This window comes from Pinus tabuliformis, chromosome Q (assembly GCF_031772625.1).
Source record: "Pinus tabuliformis cultivar Carrire ecotype Pingquan chromosome Q, CPIR1, whole genome shotgun sequence".
Taxonomy (NCBI): Eukaryota; Viridiplantae; Streptophyta; class Pinopsida; order Pinales; family Pinaceae; genus Pinus; species Pinus tabuliformis.
The window spans coordinates 873,221,368-873,239,442 of NC_142296.1; the positions used below are offsets into that span (position 1 = coordinate 873,221,368).

Below are 18,075 nucleotides of genomic sequence, written 5' to 3' on the forward strand. Positions count from 1 at the left end.
GCTAGCAACTTATGCAACTAACTTGGTCACATGTTAAGGGTGAGTGACAAGCACAACTCATACAACCAAACCAAACCAAACCAACTTCTTGTTGGCATGTAATTGGCCGCCCCTCGTGAAAAAAACAATATTGTCCTTCCAAGACAAAAGTAATAATATTAGAAAAGTTACTAAAAAAAGGAAATCAAAATTGACGTCATGCATCCACCGTCTCTCAGATCTCTTACGGCGTGGTCCACAAATATCTTCCGATTCACTCAAGTCGAATGACATTCTGAAAAATACATTACATACGCAAACACACTTTTCTCTGCCTGCCAATCAATCCGATACGCACAGACAGATGACACAGTCTTATTGTAAGATGACCATTCTTTTTGGTTGAAGGAGTAGAATTTAATTTCCTAGCAAAGCTTTCAGGTGGCGTCTCAGGAGCCGGAGGATACGTTGGATTTTCAGATCCCAATTGGGCAACTACGGGGGAAGATAATTCTGTAGAAAAAAACACAAGAGAGAGAGTCTCAGGGAAGGGTTTCAGGGGGTTTCAAATCGAATCTCAGAATGACGTCATGGGCAGACGTTGCAGCACCAGCGGAGAACGGGACCCCTGCATTGCAGCCTCGTTCCCGTGGCACATACGTTCCTCCGCACATGAGAGGTGGGGCGCCTCCTCCTGTCAAAGAGCCCTCTTCTTCTTCTGGTCCCAATCGCCCTTCCACCCCGCCCACGCAGAGCCGAGCATGGAATCGAGTCGCACCAGTCGGTGGAGGGGGCGGCGCTGGTGGCTGGTCCCGTGGCAGCGGTGGATGGGGAAATAACGCCAACATCAATAATAACAGATCTGGTGGTTGGGGGCGCGAACGCGAAGCGAATCCGTTCGCGGAGGAGGATGGAAGCGAGAATACTGCTGAGGTGTTTGATCAGGAGAATACGGGGATCAATTTTGATGCGTACGAGGACATTCCCGTTGAGACGAGTGGTGACGCCGTTCCTCCTCCGGTTAATACTTTCTCTGAGATCGACTTGGGGGAGAGCCTGAATAACAATCTGCGAAGGTGTAATTATACGAAACCCACTCCTGTCCAGAAGTACGCTATACCTATTTCGCTCGCGGGTCGGGATTTGATGGCGTGTGCTCAGACTGGATCCGGGAAGACGGCCGCTTTCTGTTTTCCAATAATTGCAGGGATTTTGCGGGGGAGCCACCCTCAGGCTCCTCGGGGCGTCCGAAAGGCGTTCCCTTTGGCGCTCATTCTCTCGCCCACCAGGGAATTGGCTTCTCAGGTCAGTTGGGTATTTTCAATTTTTTATCCTAATGTTTGACTAGATGCTTCCTCTTCTCACCGTGTATCAAACTTGTTCTTGCTCTTCCGCACATATCATAGTAGCCCGCTTACAACACACTAGAGAGATCCCCTTAGCTGAACCACAATGGTGGGTATACGTGTTTCTGGCGAATTTGAACCTTGTTGGGGTTATGGAACACCCTTGGCTTACCAACTAACCAAGACTTTTTGATGTGTTTTCAATTTCAACTGAATTGCATAACGTTGTCTCACAGCATTTCGCTAGAGAAATATTTTGATATAGTTAAGTTTGTTTAAAATTCAATTTACCACCTCCTTAATGCAGCTTTAGTCTAGTGGGTATGTCGGAAAGAAATTTAGTCACATTGGGTTTTTAAGGTTTCAGTTTATTGATGATTCATTAGGCAGATTTTTCCCGATGAGTTTCGTCTCGCTTTTCAACAAATTGTGTTTGGCCTAGTGAATTTTGTTAGGTTGGCTTTTAGTTCGTTATCTAATGAGTTGGATGGGCCTAATGTTGATTATATTGCAATTGGAGTTGTGAATCGTGATCGTTGGGTTGCAGCTTTTCTGCTTTTTTCTTGCAAAAACAGAACACTGCAACAACAGAAAAGCCATTTTAGGGTTTGACTAATCATGCACTATAGATTCCAATAGCTTTAAAAACTCCCGGAGGAAACAGAAAATGCTGGTGAATAATGCAAGCATGCTTTCTCCGAAATGATTATTCATTTGCCAGGCTTCCGTCAACCTATATAATCATGGCGTTTCTTTCACCCTTTGGTTTATTTTTCCTGTGTTGGAAGCAATTTGTTTGAATTTGGTTCAAGCTATAAAACTAAATTAATGCATGAGCAATATATGAATGAGGAAATAGTTTGCGTGCATCAGTAACTTGTTTTCATATTGTTGGCATTCGTTTCACTACACTTGCATCTAGCTAAATTATCTATAGTTTCACCTTTTTATGTCATCATTTCTACAATCTCACAAGTAACCTGCATTCATTATTTTACCTTTGGCTTATAATATTAAGCCATTGTAAGGCCATGGTGCACATTTATCTATTGCACAATGAAGAATGTAGGCTAGAACATATTTGGATAATGAATTATATTGTGGATGTTGCATGATAACTATGTTGCACGAAACTTCAAAGAACCCTGCGTTTTGGGCCATACCCGAAACTCCGAAACTTGGCCTAAACTCGGTTGAAACTCGACCATCATGTAATCATCTATTAGAGTTAATATAGATTTGTTTTCCTTGTAAATTGTCATCTATGGGTCTTATTCCCTTTTTTCTTGCAAGATAAAGTGTTATTCACTTATATATATATATATATATATATATATATATATATATATATATGACGTTTCGGCTGACATTTCAGCCGACATTTCCATTTTTGGGTATATATATATATATATTTTTATATATACATATATGACGTTTCGGCTGACATTTCAGCCGACATTTCCATTTTTGGGAGGTGATGTTTCTAAACGTACCCGTTTTGGAAACTCCGAAACGTTTCGGCGTTTCATGCAACTTAGCATGATAATTACGAGACATTTTTTAACAAGAAAAATGATATCTCGAGCCTTTCTTTCTTGTTTTCATGAATCCAATCCTCTTGGATTTTGCATTTTTCATAGTGTTCAAAGTTGTATCATTTTGGTTTTCCAACCAGTTTTACAAATGGAATGCTCTCTTTGAATATGAGAATTAGTAAGGTTCATAATAACGTTACAGTATAAATTTTTCTTGTTCTTATTCTCTGTCCATCTTATGGGTTGGACTCTTGGAGTGCTTTTTAGCTGACATCTATTTGCCATTCATCATGCTCTTATTACCTGTCTTTTGTTGCTCCCTTCTAAAATATTTTTTCTTGTTATATCTCTTAAAAATGGCAAATGGTTTGTTCTTGCAAATTATTTTCTTTTTACTAGAAACTTACATTGTGCTGTAATGGTTTATTTCCAGATACATCTAGAAGCTAGAAAATTTTCTTATCAAACTGGTCTTAAGGCGCTGGTAGCTTATGGAGGCACTCCTATAAATCAACAGGTTTGTGCTTTTCTCTTATTATTCTGTCAGTGGAGCTTTATAACTCGTTATACACATTTGTTTCACAGAACATCTATGCTAAAGGATCTGCACGTATGGAATGCAAGATTTTCATGTCATTATTCCAATTTAGAACTTGCAAGGAAGTTGAACTACCTTTCTTTTTAGATTTTAAACACCTTCTTGGGTCTAAAACCCCTTTGCTTGGGTTCTTTGCCCACAAACCCTTTTGTGGTGCAAATTCACACAAACCCAACTCCTAGGGTTTTGTGGAATACCTACACAATTCAACAGGGTGGTGCTCCATTGGGATCTGGTGGTTAAAACAAAACAGTTATGTAAACATCTCTGATCATTTTTGTATGCAATGTATAAGATTAATTAGTGGTGCCTGTCTCGTGGAGTTGTCCAATTGCCAGGACATTTTGGGTGTGGTTATAAGAAAAAATCAACTTATTGTTCACAACTCCTAGCCTGGTGAGGTTCCCTCATTTTTTAGCAACACATGATCAATAAATTTGTGGGTGCTTCTTGAATTTACGAGTATGATCACTTTATTTTTCAACATAGCCCTTCATCTATAAGGCTCTGGTTGAACAATTTCTGTAACAACTGCCAATGAGACTTTTGGCAGGATTTTTCTTCTTTAGATTCCGATTTGACTGGTCAAACTATTTCAGCATCATCATCACTCATGTGACTGCCATCAAAATCTTTACACATTCCCGGCTTCACAATAATATATTTTGTTGGTTGTTATTTTTGTTGAAAGTCTTTTTTTTTTGAAAGCTTATCTCACATAGTCTTGCTTTTTTCTGACCTTAATCATGTGTTCTCTCTTACTCCAGTCCTCCCTTTCTTGTTTTGGGGGTTGGCAGAATGCATATGGAAGGTTTATATTTTGATGGTCGAGCTTCAACTGTTCCATAGAGACCAATAGTTTGACATTCTGCCAAACAAGGCTTTTGCATTGCTTTTGGCCCTTGGGACACATCATATAAGATGGAGACTTTCTGTATTTCATATTTTAACCCTCCAATATATGATTCTTTGAGAGATTCCTTTGGTATGCTATGGACATGAGAAGATATTTTTTCCCAATATGCATTATATTTTTCCACATAACAAGTCAGGTATAATCACTTCAGATGATTCAAGAAGTCCTCCTTAGGTTCACAGAACCTTTTAAGAAAGTCTTCTAAGAGCCTTTCTAAGGTAAATGTATATCCTAAATCCCTTCAACTACAAATATCGAGAGTAAGCATTTCCATCTGATCATAGGAAAGCAGTTGCTACAGCTTTATTGTATGAACTTACTGGATTATTCTGGAAGTAGTGCTTGATCTTACTAACCCAATTCTTGGCTTCAAAATAATTATTTTCATAGTTAACTTTTAAGTAAGCGTCAAGAATACAGCTTCTCCCTGTAATTCACTGCTCAATCTATCCTTTGTTTTCCTCTCTGCCATCTTTTCTAGTCTCTTTGATAACAGTCTGTAATCTCTGATGATCAAGATGGCCTTCTTCCTTATGTATTCTTAAAGCTCAATGGTCCTTCTGAATCCTAGGTTCCTGTGCACCTTGCAAATCTTCCCAAGCAATTCCACAATTCCAAACACTATCTCTGAGCTGATCTAGACTATCAAGATTAAACATTATCATCCTCAACCCTTCATCCCGAAGCAGTTCCACTCCTTGTTATCTATGTTGAGCAATTTCCCTTTGGTTATCCAATGGTTAATATTCAAATTAAGCTCTGGTACATATCAGTTGGTCCACTGAAGAACCAATATCTAGGCACACACCTCTAACTTTGGAATATTCGATGTATACTATAGTCATGAAATGAGAAAAATAATTAAAGGAAAGGTCTAACTACAAATGGCCCTGCATTCCCACACCACCCCACCCCCTCTCCCCCTCTTAAGATTATCACTGTTCCAGCTGCTACCATGGAATAAGTGGCATAATCCTGCCTTGTTCTTCTTCATGCTCTCTGGTGACATTATCCATTTACAGTTTTTAGACTGGAGCTTGACTATGTTGATAACCTGATTTTACAATGTCTCTCAACATTTGACAATAATCTTGATTGACTCTGAGTGGAACCTATGTTTCTTTTCTGTTCTCAATTGTTGCATATATCCTTTGGGGTGCATTTGGTGCTTCTGTTACCACTCTAACTAGCTCCTGATTTCTGTATAGACACTCTTTTTGGTAGTGATACCCTCTACATATGAAACGCCTGCCACTAGGTTGTTTTCTTTGCTCTTGGCTAGTTGACTTGTTTTTCTTGACTTGCTGACTTGGCATTCTTAATTTAGACTCCCGTTTGAGGAATGGTTGGGACCACTTGTTTTTTTTGCTCCTTCACGGGCTTTTAGATTTTGCTTCAATATCTTCATGTCTTCCTTGTGCTTTATCTGATTTTCAAAGTGTTTGCATTTGCAGATTGCTGCAAATATGGTCCTCGCCTCTAAGTTCTAACAAACTAATACACAGCTAATCTATAATAGCTGCATGCAAACCACTCTTAAAGTGACTGACTTTAAACTTTTCATCTTTGATATAGTCCATATATTTCACAAACTCCATGAATGTATGCTCGTATTTTTCTACAGACATGGATCTCTGCCTTAAGATATGGAATGCATTAACATTAAATGATGCTGAGAGTCATGCAATCCTTTTACCTGCTTCTGATGATCCCTCTATAGTGATGCACTATCTATCAAACGCTTTCATATCCTTAGAGAAGTTGTGGAGACTGAACTTCTTTCTAAACAACGAGCTTAGTTTTGGCTGAATAACCTGTATTGTTGCCATCAATGGCAGGGGAGGCTTTCACCTTTTTTAATTCATGGAAGGCATATGATGACTTACGGTTGTGTCTTTTATTAGAATATGTAGATGATGGACTGGTAGTTTGTATCATACCACTAGATCCTGCGTACTAGCTTATTATTGGCACTTTGCAGCATTAAGCTTTCTAGGTCTATGAGCATCCTTTTATGTGCTCTCAATTGCTCCTGTATTCTTTACTTTTAGTGTTGAGTATTGCCTCTCTCCTTTCTAGGATTTGCCATTTCTTATCCATGACTTTTATTTTTCACTTGTATTTGGTTTTCTTGTCACTTTAGGAGTTTCCTTGGCACACTCTCACATCATTATTTTCTGTATTCCCTAGCCCTATTGATCTATTCTTTTGGTCACCTGGGGACATTAATCAAATTATATTATCTTTGGCATTCCTCCAGTAGGAGTTTCTTCAGGGAACTGGTCTGGAGCCTAGTTTGACATGCAGCTATTGAATATCTTGTTGGTCCTTGCCAGTCATCGGCATAGCATGGATTTCTACCGACATTGAGTTCTGCAATCCTCCAGTTTTGTTCCCCCAGTTCCACTTCCTCTTCCTCATGTCATGATGTTTTGACACTGGCCCCAGTGGGATCCAGTACTGTAACTTTGCTTTGATACAGCTATTGTGCACCTCTTTTCTGACTTGAACTTACACTACCTTTCAACTGCTGGCTTGTAGGATATGAAAGGAGATGGAAATCCCAGCTAAAGTTCTCAAATTATGCATAATATTTCCTTGTTTTATTAACTAGTCTTCTCGAAGTATCAATTGAAATTTTGGGACACCAAATTAATAGAAATTTTTTTTCCAGCAAAGCCATTGCATTTATGAAGTAATATTTGGAACAATTCCAGTATTCAATCTGAAATTTCCAATCAAGAAAACCACCACCAAATAATTGGCTAGGACAATATAATATATACATTGGCCAACTTCAACAAAGAGGAATCCTACTGCTAAGGTACATGATTTCCTCCCAAGTGTAGGTCTATGTGATCAACACTCGTGTCAGGTTTACCTGTAGAGCCTCTCATACACACAGCTATAATCTGGCATCCATTAGACCAAATTACATTTGGTGCAAGGTTTGCATATCAAGTATAATTATTGCATACTTTACAAGTTACTATGTGTCCATGTTATTTACTGAATGTAAACCTTACATCCACAAAATCTTACCTTTGAAGGTTCAGAGCTGGACTTGTGTAATTTTTCTGCCATTATTCAACTACCTACTTTGTTCCTGTACAAATCTGTCAACCCATTCTCTGTGGTTTTCAGTACTCCACACAGTCACATTTGATCTTGTTCACCTGGATGTTATAGATGAAAGTTGAAACTGTCCGACTTGATTCCATCTACGGAGATGTAATACGTGAAACTCAATTAAGACAGCATGCAACGTTACTCAATAATGTCAAATAGGTTGCTGTATGTGGGAGGCCAAATAACTGATTCACTAGAAGCATGGGTGCACAGTTTGTTCCCGTTACTCCCCTTTGTGGTCTCTTGATGTTTCGCATACAAGTAAAATATATAATCCTACTTCTAATTTTCCTTCACTGCCTTCAACTGCTTGCCTGTAGGCTGTAATGTATAAAAAGGAGCTGGCAATCCCTGCTCAACTTCTCAAACTATGCACACACTTTTCCTTATGTAATATGCTGGTCTTAGACAAGTAAATCAATTAGATCCTGTGATATATGATGATATTATCTGCCTTTTCCTTCTCTGGCCTGTCTTATAGAAGTAAATCACTTAGATCAGATGCTGTGATACATGATGATATTATCTGTCTTTTCCTTCTTTTCCTTCTCTGCTTCTTCTAGTAATCTGTATTGTCAGATTGATGATGCTATTCTGTTCATACTTGCAATAAGGGTAATGGCTTTTTCTCCATTCAATAGCTCATCCTTCCTTTACCTGTTCCTCACTGATTCAGTAAGAGGTATAATCACTTCCACAATTGCTATCCTCTGATCTTTAGCTCCCACAATTGCATAGTGTCTTCATTGTAATCAAGGAGGAATACTGGTAAAAAATAATGATGATCTTCTCAAGTGTTTTACAAATCAACAACACAATCAATAGCTTAGAGAGGATCAAGAATATAGATTCTTCTCCCTGTTATTTACTACTCAAATAGATTGGAATAATTTGTTGCATCATTCTTTGCCATGCTCTCTGATTTCTGTAGTGATGGTCTGTGACCTATGATTATGATCATCCCCTCATATGCTATTCACAAGGCATACAGTGAAGGAATTGTAAATGGTAACTTCTGGAGCACATAAAAGATTTATGCTAGTAAATTGCAGAGCAGATTGCAAGTTTAGCAATTTGCGGAGTCGATAGGTTATTGCAATACAAGCAGAAAGGTCTAAACATCTTCATGCCCAATTCAGAGTAAAATACCTCCGAATCAGGTCTGCTCTGATCTGATAGAAATATCTGTGCATGAACCATTATTAGACCTAGTTATTATCTTGCGCTCCTTGTCCAAATTCCTTCTCATATGTATTCAGCAATATGGCCTCGATCGATGGCTGGTTTTTTTTCAAATTAAAATTAGCTATATAACATTATTGTTTTATACATTGAAGATGTATCTAAGTGCGACTGTCCGTCCACCTTTACAATACCCAAAGGTTGTAATGCATGGGTTCATCTGGGTATGGTATGACTATGTGTAAGGCAGGTAATAGTGCAGCTGAAGGAGGCTTGTTAGTTACCATTCATGTACCTGCAAGTTTTTTGTTGTTAATAACCACTTGTTCACCAATTCTAACCTATGGTTCAATAAATTAATCGTGTAATTACTTCAAATTTATAACATAATTAGAATTTAGAATCACAAACAATATATGAAATTGGCATGGTCAAAATGCTTTTGGAAGAAAAGGCTTTCAGCTATAGGAAATGGTGAGTAATAACTGGGCAGTAATTTTCTTTACACATCAACTAGATTTCTTGTATGATGAGCCAAATTGATCATGTTATTATTGACAGGGTTGGATTTTTCATGTTTATTTTATTAGTGACTATGTTCTTCAGATTAAATTTAGATCACATCTTTGGATGAGATTTGGCTACTTCAAATCAAAATACTGATTTAACCATGTTACACAGTTCCGTGAATTGGAAAGGGGTGTTGACATTCTTGTTGCAACTCCTGGACGACTTGGGGACCTCCTTGAAAGGGGGAGGCTGTCATTATCTATGATACAGTATTTGGCCTTAGACGAGGCTGATCGCATGCTTGACATGGGTTTTGAACCCCAAATTCGTAAAATTGTCCAAGAAACAGATATGCCTCCAGCTGGCAGAAGGCAGACCATGCTCTTCAGTGCTACTTTTCCAAAGGAGATACAGGTAATGTTGAGAATTATTATCCAGCGGTTTGATGAAATGAATTGAACTGGTGTTTTGATTTGTCATGCATATATAGTATATACTATTTCGATATGGTAATCCATCATTTGCTGTGATAGCTATTGAGATATTATAGAGTATGCCCTGGTATTCCAACTCAAGCTGTTTGCGCTTTGTCAGATCCCCTTTCATCAATCCTATGGTTGAAGCATCTATTTTATTTATCCTTATGTGATAAAAAATCTTGCTGGATTCATCTCAGAATTTCTGAACATCACAATCTATTTTCTGCAGAGGTTGGCTGTGGATTTTCTTTCAAATTATATATTTCTGGCAGTTGGAAGGGTTGGTTCCAGCACAGATCTGATTGTACAAAGAGTAGAGTTTGTTCCTGATGCTGATAAACGTAGCCATTTAATGGATCTTATTCATGCTCAGAAAGCTGAAGGTACTCATGGAAAGGTGAGTGGTGTGGTGAAAATTGTAGCTATTATAGTAATAAAGAGCTTCACTTACATGGTTACATCGGCCTTGCTGAAAGTCAGTAGAGCTTGAATTTTAAAGGAATTTTTTTCTGTGGGAGCCGTGTAGTCTATAGTAATAATTACTTTAAATTTAAGTTCCCTTGATGTAATAATTGTTACATGCTAGTGTAATTATAGCTAAAGTACTGAATATAAGCACCGCAGCAATCTTTGACCTTAGTCTTTGTGGAGACGAAGAGGGGAGCTGATGCATTGGAATATTGGCTATCGTCAAATGGGTTTCCTGCAACAAGTATTCATGGAGATAAATCTCAACAGGTAGGATGATATTTCATAATTATGTTTTCAAATACTGTGATTCCCATGATATTTAAGAGTTCTTCTCATGTAATTTTGAATTCGGCTGTGTTACAAATTTTGTTTTATTTTCCTGTTCTTGATGAGGAGGCGATGGTTTGGTTTATTTGGCTTCATTTATAATCTAATTAGAATTTTTTTCTTTACTTGTAGTGTCTGTAAATTATTGCATCCAGAACTGGTGTGATTCTTCTGAGGTTTTGAATCTTGGGCACTTTTTCCTGTCCCAGTAACTGGTTTCCTTCAATCAATACATAATCTATAGGCATCCTTTGCTTGTTTTGAAATATTCGTCTTGAATAGTTACACTTTTTATTTTGTTTTGTTTTCTGGGTAACATATTGCAGGGAAAGCCTCTGGGAATTTCCGGTCATTTTGAAGATGGTACCCAGGGTAAAGTCCAGAAATTTCAGAGCAGAAGGCCAGCTCAAAGCCATTGAAATAATATACTCTTGAGTCTTTATAGGCTCAATATGTCACTTACAGACATAGACATAGAAATAGAAATAGAAATAGACCCTGGATGGGTAGGATGACACTCCATTCCACAACTGCTTGTGCTAGACCCAATTGATGGTTACACTTGAAACACTATACTCTTGAGTCTTTATAGGCTCAATATGTCACTTACAGACATAGACATAGACATAGACATAGAAAGAGAAATAGAAATAGACCCCGGATGGGTAGGATAACACTCCATTCCACAACTGCTTGTGCTAGACCCATTTGATGGTTACCCAATGCCACCTGTTTGATTATTTGCTTACTAAGCTAACCGATACCAAAACCGATATCAGAGCAGGGCTGAAACAAACTTACTTGACGTGTACTTTTCTCATTACTTTGTTAAGTTTCTATGCATCTTAATATTAAAAATATCCATGAAAAAATAGAAGCTTCAAATCCAGCAAAGATTGCCTGGCTGGATTCTTGTGATTGCAAACCAGAAAAAGTTGAGGTAGGACGTTTTGCCTTATTCATAAGAAAATGGAATTTCCTTTTTGAGGTTGCTTTGAGAAACACACCTCGAGATCTATGGCTGAACCATATAACACCGATTACCTTCGATTGAGGTGTCAGGTCTGAAGGGGAACTCTTCCACAATTCACCTATCACACCTGGGTCTTGTACCCAGCCTCGTCTGTTTTTGAGATGTGCATTCAGGTGGAAGAGACCAAGCAAGGTTGGAAATGGCAATAATTTACAAACAATTCTCTGCAAACTTCTATGAGGTGCTAGGCTGCATGTGAAATGCTTGATGCCAGTGAGCTCATTCCAACTTCTGTGGCTTGGAGTATATTTTCGATTAGGTACTAGATTTTTTGGCCTGATATCTCCTCTGTAGTTAGTCCAATAGAACTGGGAGTCACTTTTAACTAAATATTGCATTCTTTACATTATACTGGGCAGTGTGACATTTTTGTGAGGTATTTCCAGGATTCTGTTATTGTGCTTTTAAATATTTATCATCATATTTTATGTGAGGTCCTTGAACACAGATTTATTTGACTAAAAATGGTGCTTTGCTTTCACGATCTTGTATTTTGTTCCTTGAACGCTTTTATCTGTCAAAGTAGCTGGAAAATGGTCAGTTGTATGGTAACCGAAGGACCAACCCATTTTCATAACCTTTTTTGAATTACTGCCGCTTGTATTTAATGCTGTGCATGACATACTGAAGGTGTTGATTTTCACAATGTTGCAGGAGCGCGAGCAATCTCTGAGAAATTTCAAGAGTGGGGCTGCACCTATTTTAGTTGCGACAGATGTGGCTGCACGTGGACTTGATATTCCACATGTGGCCCATGTAATTAATTTTGATTTGCCAAATGATATTGATGACTATGTCCACCGCATAGGGCGTACAGGTCGTGCTGGTAAATCAGGGTTGGCAACTGCCTTTTTTAATGAAAGTAACCTTTCTCTAGCAAGGCCGTTGTCTGAACTCATGCAAGAAGCAAACCAAGAGGTTCCAACATGGCTATCAAATTATGCTGCAAGGTTTGCATATGGTGGTGGAGGTCGTAATCGTCGATCTGGTGGCGGAAGATTCGGTGCTCGTGATTATCGTAGAGATGTTAATAGGGGTGGCGGGGATCGTCCTGGAGGGGCATATGGTAGCATGGGAAATTCTTATGGTGCTTCAGCAGGATATGGTGGTGGGTATGGACGCGAGACTAGCGCATGGGATTGAAGTTATCCCTTCCCATGTGAATTTTTAATCAACTGTCTATATGTTCAGCTGGGTAATATCCAGCGCCATGTCTTTGTTGCAGCTTTTGCCTCGACGGTCCATGTGGGTAGCTTTTGCGGCATGGTAAGTTTTGGGCTTCTGGCAAATAACACTGGGCTTTTCAACAGCCCATAGAGAGATATTTGACTCACTAATGTATCATTGGTGTCCAGAGTTTTCTGCTATATTTGCTTTTATCCGGCGAGGTGTATATTAGTAGGCAGCTGGCAATTTACATGGAGTAAAATCCTAGTTTGGTAGACATAGCTGAAAGTAGTACTAGATTAGATTTCAGCTGCTGATTCTGGTGCATTGGTAGGTTGCTTTGTTTCTGACATTTGTGCATGAGATTACAGACTGAAAAAGGGCCAATTTTTAATGCAAGATGGCCATTTTATGATACAGAGTCTAGCAGTGTATTCTTCCCAATTTCTTCGGAAGCGAGAGAATTTTCTCATCGTTGATTTGGTTTTGGCTATATGAGCAAATCGTTGAGTAGACCTAGACCTTTATAAATTGGATTCTCACTATCCCTCACTTGTGCTGCCTCTTCGCAGATGTTTACCTATGTTGCTTGTATACACGTATTTTCTTTGTAAAATCCACAGTTGTCCAAAAAAAATATTTACTTTTAACAGTCGTGGCTAGCACGCACTACAAATCCACATCATAAAATTCTAAGGCTTGTATCTCGTTCACATCTATAATCGCATATCTAGTCCTCGGAAGTGATTTTAGGGACAAAAGAGAATCGCTAATGTGAATCCTCCTGATTTGTTTCGTATAAATGTTTGGATTCCTCAAAAATATTTAAAATATTATTTATATCGAGTTTAAAGAAAATTATGTATCTTTTACTTGGGTTCGACAAGAATTCAAAGTCGTCGCAAAATAGTGCTGAGCCGGAATGTTTTCAAAGTTTTTGTTTTTTTGTTTTTTTAATTGAAATATTAATTATGGTATTAACCAATCAGAATATGTTTAAGATATTATAAAATAGTAAGTGTTTGGTAAGCAATAATTTTTTTTTGGTTACGAAGCATCTTTTTGGTTACGAAATTGTGATGGTATATGCGGCATCATAGTTGTTTTGGACGTTTGGCTCATTCAAATATGGAAAGACAAAGACATTGGCGGGGTCAGTGTTAGCTAGCAAATCTCTTGGTATCTTCTAAAAATGAAAATGTGATCAGAGTGAACTAAATAACTTAATTAACAAAAATTGTGATCTTATGTAAAGTAAAAAAATTGATACAAATTGATCAGCTAAATAAAAGATATTCTTAGATAATTAAACCATTAAATTAGCCCCAAGGGTTAGCTCAGTTGGTCAAAAACCGTGCCTCGCCATCGGGAGGTCACAGGGTCGAATCCACCCGAAGCCCTTGGGGTCAGGTCTTGCAGTAGGCCGAGGGGCGATTTAGCCTAGCTATCGCCCAGATTTTTCTGTGGACGTAGCGATCACTGACTGACCAGGGTGCTCGTGAACCACATGCAAAAAAAAAATTAAACCATTAAATTACGCTAGATTGCTGAAAAGAAGTGTCAACATTGAATAACATAAATAGGCAAATATAAGAAGGCATGAGAGGTGAGTCTCATTATTGAGTAGAGCATTGCCACATTGCCCACTTGGTATTTTTTAGGGCTGGCTTAAATGTAAGATTGAATTGGCATTGGTGAGGTGTGATGCCCTTGTTTTGGTTGTTGTGTACCCTTTTGTTGAATGAACAGAGGATTTTTGTGAACCATTGACAAAGTGACATTGTTACAACTTAATGTTGTTGGCCTATCTGAACTAATCTAATTGATAATAAGCATCTTGTAGGGAAGTGTGGTTTAGGCCTTTGCTAAAAATGATGCTTGCACTTCCATATTTAATAGTGCAACTAAATATATCTATGTTTTTATTTTGTCTAATTTTTAGAATACAAACCAACATTAAAGTGGCATGTATTTCTCACTTCGAACATGGAGTAAATCACTATCTTGGTCAATTGCTAGAATAAAAATCATAACATTAAAGTGGGATGCACTTTTTGAAGGGTGTAAATGACTCCTCCATTAAAAGTAATAGATGATGAACTCGGGTAGGTGCAAATCATCCTCTTCAATGGTCCTAGTTTAAGAAATAGAGAACTATCCAAAGGGGTTTCATCACTATTAGAGGCATTTATCACAATTCCAAATTCAAAGTCATTCAAAAGGGCATGCAGGTAGGCTTTATTGAATATTAGTGCTAGAAAGTAAAGCATTTGTATTTATGTATATTTCTTTTGTCCCTGGGCATTTTCATTAAACTAAGACAAGCTCACCAAGTTAAACTTCAAGACAGTTGACATTTCAGTGCTTTGACTCTAACATAACACAATTTATTGATAAACATTATCCTTAATGATTATAGTAGACTTTCCTTTCCAGCTTAGGGCTTGCAAAATCCATGACCCTCATATAAAAGTCGGTAGCTTTAGTTGTGTGTTGTGGCTTGGTAGTAGTCTAGATGATTTTTGTTAACCCTTTATTACTTTAGGGGCATAGAAAATTGAGTAAATGTAAGTTGAGATTTGAAGCAAAATTGACTCTAATATTTCGATTCTTAAAGATTTGGGTTGGCAGAGCCTCTACATTGGAGGATTTTTTAAAGGAGCTCAATCTATCATGCTTGTAATGAGGGAATCTCATGATAATAAATCTCTACTATTTTATCTTTTGAACTTAGAGCACATCGTATGTTGTTGACCTTGTGTATGATCTAGAGGGATGTTGTGGACTTTATGTATTAAACACCTTAAATATTTTAATCATCATAAAATATGTCATAACATTTATATGTCTAATTATAAAAGAATGGTTGCTAATGTAGGTAACCAATAACATGCAAAAAGAAAAATTAAAAGGCCACATCAAATAACTAGTGGCATAAGAGTCCCATAACAAAGTGGCACAAAATGCAAGAACCAAAGTCATGGATTTCCATAAACATTAAGCCCCCATCATGACAAATAAACAAGAACTTAAGTGATCTGGAATATACAGATGTTAGGATCAATTTGGATGTAGGAAGTTGGATGGTCCTCCTTAGCCTTGGCATGGAGGATTGGGCTCAACAATGACGATTTCCTATCAATTTAAGGAACTTTTCATTAGGAATGGGGTTGTATGGCTAGTTCTTTGGGTGCTCGCAACAATCCCTCATGACTTTATCCACCTTTGTGTCAAGTTGATGTACACTTTTCGTTAACCACTATGAAAAAATCGAGGGAGATGATGATATCATGGATGGATTTTGACTCATTGTGCAAGGGACTCCCTCCTAATATTCCAAATTTAAGTTGAGGTGGATGACATCCATCTTGACCTTTTGGATTTCCACAAATTGTTTGTAGAGACATTTAATAAAGATTAGTCTCTTAGTAGGATTTTGTTGATATTATATAATTTCATATTTATAAGAAAGATAATTTCTATCTTGATAGGTTCCCATGTTGATTGGAACTCGTTAGACTAATAGTATTTATCACCTAGAAGCACTAATTTCCGAGGAATGCTAGAAGGGGAGATGACAGGGAAAATGTGAAACTCATTGTGATGTTGATTTGGTGAAGGGACAAGAAAAATAAGTATTTAAGGAACTCATTCTTGTGGCAAAAAGTGCACTTAAGGTGGGGGCAACTTAATTATATGAAGTGTCTACCAATAACCATAATGCATAAGATAAGGGAACCATGAAAGAAGGCTCTACAAATGAGCCAAATGAGCCAATTTACATATATTATTTTAGAGGATAAAGTTGATTTAGCTAAGCTCCTAGAAATCCATTGGTTACCATCAAAAGGCTTATATTAATCCAAGGTCCTTGAGACATTACATTTCCAAGGTTTTTATCAACTCTCGTGGAGGGTTGATACCCATTTTCAATGGAGTTGAGAATCAATTCCATGACTTCATCTAATTTTATTCAATTTGTGACGTGGACCCTAAATCTGACCTCTAAATTAGGTAAGGAGACTCATTACCTAGAGTTTGTATTAAAGATATTCAAAATCATTTGAGCACCTTGTTTGAACCACCTCAAGGTTAAGAACACTAGCTCTTGGCTGGATACTTATCATCATGAAATAAAACTTTGAATTGCCAAATGGAATACTAGTCAAAAGAAAGTCTTTCTTTAAAACTTTCTCCCTTTCATTTGAAAAAAGGCTTAATAGCTTCCCATATTACATTGCTGATACTTCAGGTGATAAAAGTGCCTTTATTTCTCGAGTTGGTAAGGGGGTGATAGTGAGGTTTTATAAACTCACCTTACCAATAAATTTTTCTATAAAGAGTTCCTTATTTGATGCAATTTCTAATCAAAACTTTAAAGGCCTCCCAATACTCCAACGAGAATATGTTTTTCACATAGGGCCCATGCTTAAGTACTGAGGATACCCATGTCACCCCAATTGCCTAATGTGCAACAAAGGTTCTGATTAATTCTATGGAATTGTTTATGAAGATTGAATTTAGTCCATATGAAAGTATATGAGATATTTCTCCAAACTCTTACATCCATTTGGGGATGAATCCCAACACAAAAAGTAAGAAAACATGCATGGAAACTAATATTGCTTGATTTATATATGAAATTTAGCAAAGGATATGGATTTAGATATCCAATTATCAACTTTCTTTTTTGTCATTTGTATGACCATGCCACAAGGTTCTATGGAAGAGGCTTAGCATATTGCAATAACTCAATTTTGACCCTTGGTCAATTATGTTAAAAATAATGGCATAGATATTTGTGATATGTTAAGTTTAAAGCTAATTATGATGTAAATGTTGTATTGAGTTCAAGTGTGGAGTGGAAGGTCAAGTCATGACTAGACAATTATGTCTTAGTATCATAAGCATTTTCAAAGTTTTCTTCCTAGTTTGACATGTTAGGTTTAGAGTTTGACATGTCAAGTTCGTGTGAGTAATTGGAAATAAATAATAAAAAGGAAAATGCACATTATAAAGACTTGTTGGGAGCACAAGGAGGATATGAACCTATGAGAGGGGAAAATGATACTTGGTAGGGGTGATAATGAGATCTTATAAAATCAACCCCAACAAATATATTTTTCGATACAAAGTTCCCTATATGATGAGTTTTTTGTTGGCTCAATTTTTGACCAGGGTCCACATTGGTGTCCAACAAAAGGGGTGAAATGTAGTCTAAGTGTTGACATTTTCAATCCCCATGAAGAGGAAGGTCTCATCTGAAACACTATGCTACAGTTAAAGATTGTACATGCCTCGTTCACCATTACTAACACAACTAAAACTCAAATCATCACTTATATCTCCAACTTAGCCATTCCATTGGGGTAAAACCATTATCAACTCATGTAGTATGCTAAG

The 18,075-nt window shown here is 37.5% G+C and overlaps 1 protein-coding gene across 1 annotated transcript; it reads left to right on the forward strand.

Annotated features, from left to right (window-relative positions):
- The first annotated feature begins 258 nt into the window (after positions 1 to 258).
- Positions 259 to 13,089, forward strand: LOC149222288 (DEAD-box ATP-dependent RNA helicase 37-like). The gene is made up of 6 exons (XM_089385351.1): positions 259 to 1,284; positions 3,294 to 3,377; positions 9,367 to 9,609; positions 9,904 to 10,071; positions 10,299 to 10,412; positions 12,160 to 13,089. The coding sequence occupies exons 1-6, from the start codon at positions 562 to 564 to the stop codon at positions 12,646 to 12,648; spliced, it is 1,821 nt and encodes a 606-aa protein (XP_089241477.1). The 5' UTR covers positions 259 to 561; the 3' UTR covers positions 12,649 to 13,089.
- Positions 13,090 to 18,075: the final 4,986 nt, after the last annotated feature.

What these genes read in the sequence shown, in the direction of transcription:
- LOC149222288 (XM_089385351.1), top strand. Translation starts at nt 562, where the DNA reads ATGACGTCATGGGCAGACGTTGCAGCACCAGCGGAGAACGGGACCCCT. An exon ending in CCAGGGAATTGGCTTCTCAG is followed by an intron (nt 1,285 to 3,293) that starts GTCAGTTGGGTA and finishes GTTTATTTCCAG; the next exon opens with ATACATCTAGAAGCTAGAAA. An exon ending in CTTTTCCAAAGGAGATACAG is followed by an intron (nt 9,610 to 9,903) that starts GTAATGTTGAGA and finishes TATTTTCTGCAG; the next exon opens with AGGTTGGCTGTGGATTTTCT.